The 7,913-nt window shown below is 36.5% G+C and overlaps 1 protein-coding gene across 1 annotated transcript in view; it reads left to right on the forward strand.

Moving 5' to 3' along the window:
* Window positions 1-7,913, forward strand: part of LOC107086879 (contactin-3-like) — a 127,232-nt gene that overhangs the window by 35,459 nt on the left and 83,860 nt on the right. The window contains exon 3 of the mRNA XM_015378114.1: window positions 1,995-2,127. Within this exon, the coding sequence (XP_015233600.1) occupies window positions 1,995-2,127 (133 nt within the window). The remainder of the gene's footprint in view (window positions 1-1,994; window positions 2,128-7,913) is intronic.

The raw sequence follows: 7,913 nt of genomic DNA on the forward strand, positions 1-7,913 counted from the left end.
AATTGACACCGTCTCTGGGCTCGAACCATGATAAGAGAACAGGCTTATTGCGCTCCGCGTTGCAGGGTTATCCTCCACTCCGATCACCTTCAGCTGAAATAAGACGCGTAAAGAGGAGAGAGAGAGAGGGAGAGAGGGGGGAGAAAAATAATCGCACCGTATCCTGTCAGCGGGGGCTCAGGCGGAGGAGCAAGAGACTATATTTCTGCCACACACACCCTTAGATTTAGTGCTCTTACGCATCGCAGACCCCACAAAGTGCTCGCCTTGTGTTGAACTAGAGGAAAAGTTAACATGTATCTGCATGCTTTGATACGCGCAAGCCTTGGATTTGTAGGTTTCCTTTTGGTCGCCTTTGTCCAACACTCAGCTTCAGGAAGTAAAACCACTCAAGGTAAGTTGTCTCCTCCAAATGTCTTTGCTTTTACTAATTGTGGCTTGTTCTGGGCTTGAATTAATCAGTTTGAAAGCAAAGCTGTCCAAACAGTGAGGAATCCCAATCAGGGGCGCCTCCAGAAAGTTTGCAAAACGGGTGGCCAGATTTTTTTCTTTTCTGGGGAGGGGGGCCTAATAATCTAAGGGGGGGTGGGTTGGCACGTTTAAAAAAATAAATAAAAAAGAACAAGAGAAGTTCTTCTGTCATTGTATATGGAAAGGTGGATAAGGGGGGAGGCTGGATTTATTATAGATGCACCAATTAATTCAACCACTTTTTCATTCATGGAATCTGTTTTTTTTTATATTCATTAAATGCATTGATTACAAAACAAATTAAGATTTTTAAACACATAAACCAAAGCATTTCCCTTTATTGACTTGAACTGAAATCAAATCAGATATCTTTTGATGTTTCGTTTTTATCTTCTATCAATTCTAATCAATATCAGCAGATAAATCCTAAAAAAATAAAATAATAATAAACTGGAAATCCCCTCTAGACAGGAAAAGCCTGATCAGGGCATCTTTAGATATTGCTTAAATATTGTGCCCCAGAATGGAAAAACAAAACCTTATATACATTGCTATTTTAATTTTATATTATCAAAATAAGATAAAAATATCAGCACAGGACCCAGTCATTATATAAATATGAATAACTTATATAAAGATTAATTTCATGCAATTATAAGTAACAAAGTGTTCCTGTTTAGAAAGAAACAAGCAGACTGACAGCCATCAGCTGTAAAGTTGTATTGTTTTATGCACTTTTATGAATAACCAAAAAATCATGTAAAACTTTTAATATAGAAAGTGCATTCAGAAGTTTAAAAATATAAAGTGAGAAAAGCTCTAAATAAGTTTCAACTTTGGAATAATATAGTGAAAAATTAAAGATTTAGATAAAAGATTCAATTACATGTTAAACATAAGTGTGGCTATTGTCCTGCTCCCCATCGTTTGAAGGTACCACAAATCAGAATCAGTCAAACCTTGATTGATAGATTACAGATATTTAGATTTTTAACATTTCAGTTTACTGAAGCAGATTTTTCCTGTTTATTCTGTGCCTTATTTTGCAATCATTTGTTTGCCTTTTATAGTTGTTGCCAGTCTGCAAAGTTGCTTATATTTACACTTGCCAGAACAAGAAAGCAGAAAAACATCCCAATGAGAATGAAATAAAGATTTTCTGTAAAGCTGCTGATGTTGGAAACGAAATGGCTTGCCTTTGATCTTTAGACAACATCAGTTGTGTGAACAGTTCTGTTTCATTGGTAATCCTGGAGGTAATCATAGCGAGAATACCAGGAGGTATTTGTCACGGTCTAGACAAGTATTTGACACCAGCCTGCAAGATACACACACACACACACACACACACACACACACACACACACACACACACACACACACACACACACACACACACACACTCACTCTCTCTCTTCCCTCTCTAAGCCTCCAATATTTCCAAACAGAGAAATGTATAAAGAGCTTCTATGGAATGAGTTGCAAAGCAAATCTGAAGTGGTTTTTGTCTGTTCTCCACCCAGGCACCGGAGTCCTGCAAAGGCCAGTATTCACTAAACAACCTGGCAGCGTGGTGTTTCCTGTTCATGCTGGTGAGACTCAAAGAGAAGTGGTGTTTAGCTGTGAAGCCCAAGGACACCCACCACTCTTCTACAGGTAATGCCTGCAGTCATGGCTTCATGCACACAGTGGGTTTTTTGTTACAATGAGGCTTCAGGTAATTTCTTAAGGCCATCAAGTGCAACATTTTCACTAAGAGCCTGTAGAGAATGGATGTATTGCTAGAGGAAAAATAGGGATTTGTATACCTTATGGCTTATAATGGCTCTCTGTCTGCAGGGCTTAAATTCAATGTCAGGCATGGTTAATATAAAAAGGATTAATCCAATGCCCCAGGTAACTACTGTCTTGCATATTTACAATGGCAGTGAGAGTTTCCTTTGTTACTACCAGAAAGAAAATATTGGGTAACGTACATTTTTAAAAAGTGACATACTGACAGTAAATTACTGTATGTTTGTGTCTGCTGCTCATTTGATTCTTCAGGATCTTAACAACTAGTCATAAGTGATGGAAGCATGAATCTTGCTCCTAAACAAAAAGTTCTTAAGGAGAATATCTAACCCTTAGTTTGTTGCCATTTCTCAAGGCTTTGTTTTGGTAGAAATGGATTTTTAAAGCATGCAAACATGCAAATATGTAATATCCATATGGTGAAGAAAACAGAAAAAAAGGTACTGTACTGTGTACAAAAGGTACTGTGGGAGAACCTTAGACGGGTTATTTATTCTAGAAAACCCCTCAATATGGCTGAACAAACACAATTCTGCAAAGAATAGCTACAGTTAATTTTTCACATAGATCCAGTTTATTATAGATATTTCTTTCTTGTCAAAACACTCATAACTTTTATCTCTTTTTAAAATGTTTTGTTATTTTTATTTGATTTAAACAAAATATACGTATCAGAAATATTCATCTGTCCACAAAGGAAACAGAAACAATTGATATATCTGGATGCGGAATAAATACTTTTTGCTGCACGGTGCAGTTTGTAGCATCATTGCCTTCAGTGGCAATTTCTCATTGATTGCTTTGGAGGCTAAACCTCCCCTGTAAATGCCATAAAGTTATTGGTAAAATATGCATTGTCAACCTTCATAAATGTAGTCTTTAATCTGCATTAAATATGCGCTAAAATACACCTGGTTTCATGAGTATGTTGCGCATTAATCAGCTGTTAATTAATCAGCAAACAAACATAAGGATTATTGACTGACAGTGGTTTTCCTCATGAGTCGAGAGGGAAAAGGGATCATTCAGTCAGAACAGTCATTTCGTGCTGAACTGTTGCCGTGGTTTCTGGAGTTTATTACTTCAGGGCGCTTCGCTGCAGCTATTTTCCCCCTTTGTAGGGATTTGTTTTATGTGTGTCAACATTTATTAAAGCAATACGTGGTGTTTAGTTTTAATTAACACAATTCCCCCTCCCCTGCTTCATAGAGCATCTGCCACCACTTGTTGCCTTTTAGCAGGAAGGTTTCGGGTTCAATTTCCGGCCTGAGTTCTTTCTGCATGGAGTTTTGATGTTCTCCTCATGCATGTGTGGGTTCTCTCTGGGTACTCTGGTTTCCTCTTACAGCCCATAAACATGACTGCCCTAATTAGACAGATTGCTACTCAGATGGGATAAGAGGGGTAAGATGGATGCATGTAAATATAGACCTCAAGATCCTTCAAAGTTTGATGCAGATGAGGTGTATTATACTAGTGCTAAAAAGGACATTTGTTTGGCTATATACTTAAAGACCATCAGCCATTGTTTCCCTCACAGATTAATGAGCTTCTTTCCCTGAATAATAGTTACAAATTAAAAATTCTATTAAAGAATAAATGAATAAGTGTATCAGTTAAATAAGCTATTAAATTATTATCCATAGCAATGGGTCACATTGTCTTTGTAATTAAAACAAAATTCAAAAGCTGGCAATCAGGTTAATGAGGACTCATGTAAAAAAAAAAACTGTTAGTGTGACATGAAATTAGTTTAGGGCTGGGTTATACAGATAAAACGTATATCCATTAAAATATACATATATTAATTGATTACAATAATTGTCAAAAGAATGCAAAAAAATTATCTCCAGTGCAGCCCTGGCCCTTTTATGCTTATGCTTCAGACATGTTTTTAAAAAATGTCACACAAACACTGAATTCCAGATAAATCTATATCAAACCACCTCTTCTTTCCTAAAAGGGAAAAATTAACTAACGTGACCAGAAAATCTGATAGATATTTTAACAATCCTTAGAAAAAAATAAATATAACAAACACATAAATAAACAGAATAGCATGTTTAAGCAGACTAGCAGATTGTGGTAGCTTAAAGAAATGTTAGGACTAGGCTAACATGCAAACAAACACCTACTAAACAAGAACAAAATAAAATGCGCAGAATTTTTTTAAACTTTTTTTTTATGCGCTTTCTCCTGTCTCTGTCTTTCTGTCTCGCCTTAGTTCTTATTCCCTGTTTTTTTCTCACCCCCCTTTCCATCTTCATGTCCGCTGCATACAATTTTATGCCCTAAAAAGTTTTTCAATAAATTTTCATAAACAAATACCGAGAGGAACCTTTTAGCAACAGCAATAATGGTCTGCTTGTTACCAATTCCCTGTAAATTTTGCAACTGTGACTGTCAGTAAGATCAAAAGAGGGATTTTTTATACTGCAAAACAACATAAAAAGAGTCTGTGCCAAACATATTTGGACCATTAAAAATAACAACAGTAGAATATTGTTATTAAATAAAATTTTTTTATTCATATGGACAAATTAATGCGCTGGAACAGCAGGCAATCTTTAAACAGTTAATCCAATTTTTTTTTTTAAATGACTGAAATTGAATATTGTGAAATGCTTATATAAAAAAATTGTATATAAAAAAATTGTAAAAAAAAATTTGAAATGTAAAAAATAAATTAGGCTGCTCAGTGGCGCAGTGGATAGCACTGCTGCCTTGCAGCAAGAATATTCTGGGTTTGATTCCCGGCCTGGGGTCTTTCTGCATGGAGTTTGCATGTTCTCCCTGAGCATGTTTGGGTTCTCTTTGGGTACTCCGGCTTCTTCCCACAGTCCAAAAACACGACTGTTAGTTTAATTGGCTTCTCTAAATTGTCCTTAGTTGTGTGTGAATGTTTGTTTGTCATGTGTTGCCATGCGATGGACTGGCGACCTGTCCAGGGTGTACCCCACCAATCGCCCAATGACTGCTGGAGATAGGCAAGGCAAATTTATTTTGTATAGCACAATTCAGTACAAAAACAATGCAAAGTGCTTTACATGATTAAAATACAGGAAAATAAAACAGAATCAAAGCAAGTAGGAAAAAACAAAAAAAATATATATAATAAAATAAAAAAATGCAGAAACAAAAAAGAATATTAAAAACAGTTTGACTAAAGAAAATAAAAAAGTTAAACTAATGATGTGCATGATAGGCACCAGCACCCCTTGTGACCCCACTCGGGACAAGCGTGTCAGATAATGGATGGGTGGATGGAAAAAAAAAAAAATATATATATAAAAATATATTTCTTCCTCCATTCAACAAAGCACAAAAAAAACTGCTATGTTTATACGTTAGCAGCTGTTAAAGACATGCAGATTTTTCAGGGGGGGATCAATTAACAGAAAAAGTTTTATTTTTTAATGTTTAAGCTAGGTTATTTCCATCTATATATATTTTTACTTTTCTTTGTAGTACTTAGTAATAGGCTAAAATATAGGTGAGAGATACAGTATATTGATATTACATTAAATAGACATTTTTAAACTGTTGTCATTTTTACCTCCAACTACATGAAACTAATCTGTCATTCAAAGAAAAGTGTAGAATACACACTTTCCTAATTTTTATGAGACAGAACAACTCTGGTTTGCATGTCAGATATTTTGCACCAGGTGCTATCATCAGATGTAAACAATGTTGTGTGCCGTTGCCATCTGCCAGAAGCCTATATTATCAATTGGTCCCATTACATAATGTATGCATTTTCTGGTCCCCACAAGATCCTAAGGACTGCATTATTATCACTAGCATCCAGGAAAATGCGGTGTACTCAAGCATCCATCAACTTGGCAGATAAATCTGAAAGCTTCTGCAGCTGCAGCCTGCTTTCCTGTAAACACAAATGTCCTTATTAAATAATTTCTGAGCTCAACACCTTTCTTATCCTCTGTGCCTCAAGTAGTTTAAGTTGTTCTTCGCACTAGAACTTTGACTTTTTGTCCCTTTTTAACCTCCCTTTCAAAGCCATATTTCTATGGCTCTTAATTGTTTACTCATTGTGCACCTGTCAATATAATTCTTCCGGTCACCTAATCCTGTTATGACCAATATGTCAAATCCCTTTATTTGCTAACAATTAGAGCAAAAACAACATGTAAAACAGAAACAGAATATTATTAGCCAACAGAGGCCATCATTTAAACTATAGACCTTTATATGCAACAGGAGTGAGCCAATGGTGTAGAAGGGTCATATTATGTGACAAGGGCACTTTAATCATCATATGTGTTGCTGACAAGTTCACATTTTCAGCTTGCAGAGGACTTTAAAGCTAATGATCAATCTTAAATCTGACAAACGGTGATATGGAGGTTGGATAGTCTTTGTTTTGAGCTATAATTCAGATGCAGGTCTCCAGATCTTAAGTGGCTAAGCTGTAGGCAGGTGTGTTTCAGGGGCATCAAGGACACTTACATTTGTTTTCTTCTGCTCAGCAATCACAAGGCAACATAAAGCCTTCACTCCAACTTATCTGTTTGCCCCTTTGATTCGTCTCATCTGGAGCCCTTGGAACACTTCCAGCTGTAATCACTAAATCAGTATAATTAGCCAAGCTGCTGCACTCCATATGTCCTCTTCTGCCCACCATTCTTCAAGACGGCCCTCTGCCAGTCTTAAATTCCTCCAGCTGAACAAGAGCAGTGATGATCTAATCAAGGGTGGTACCATCCAGTGTTATTTATCTTACGATAATATGCTTTTTTTTTGTCAGCTTCTCTAAACAAAAGAACTAGGGCTGCAAATAACGGTTGTTTTGTATATTGATTAATCTACTGATTTTTTTTTTTTTATTGTGATTTTTTTTTTTTTAAATCAGTAGCAAAAATGTATATACAGAATTTAAATTAAGTGAATAAAAACTGTACCCTTTCAGGAGTTCTTGAAAGAGCTTATTCATGTACAAAAAGGGATTTATTTAGCATAAATGTGAAATCCCACATCCTTGGTAACCGGCCTGATCCACCACGCTGCGCTCCTCCCCGCCCCACTGCACTACGTTGCATTATTACCCGTCCCACTGCGGTGCGCCCCGCCCTGCTGTGATCCACCCCCAATAGCATATTCATGCTATTGTTGGGCACCCTGCGGCTTTCCAGACCGCCTCCATAAAGCAGAGCCTTCACCCTCCATGGTTCATCTCATCTTTCTCCACTACGTTTTATTGAAGCTCGAGCAGAACATGCACAATATTTTTTGTTAATTCCTAGGAGCACAATACGTCGTAATAAATGCTTAATTAGATAGGCCCATATCATAATTAAAACACCACTGGCATCCAGCACAATTCAATTCCTGCCCAAACCTTTTCTTTCCGTTGTTGGTCTTTGTAATAACATGCATTGGATCATAATAGCTTGGTTTGTATCTACAGTACTTCCAACTTCATCACCTCTTCATCCGTGCTGATGATAAGAAGTTGCTCTTGAAATTGTGGGATGCGCTCTTGGAAGTAGTTGTGACTGGATTTAATGAAATTTTAAGCATTTCAGCGTACAATAAATATTTTGATCAAGATGACACATCTGCTTCCTTGTATTGATTAATTGATTGATAGACTTTATTGATCTCACAGTGGAGAAATTAACTAGTTA

This window comes from Cyprinodon variegatus, unplaced genomic scaffold, assembly GCF_000732505.1.
Source record: "Cyprinodon variegatus isolate N-32 unplaced genomic scaffold, C_variegatus-1.0 Scaffold165, whole genome shotgun sequence".
Taxonomy (NCBI): domain Eukaryota; kingdom Metazoa; phylum Chordata; class Actinopteri; order Cyprinodontiformes; family Cyprinodontidae; genus Cyprinodon; species Cyprinodon variegatus.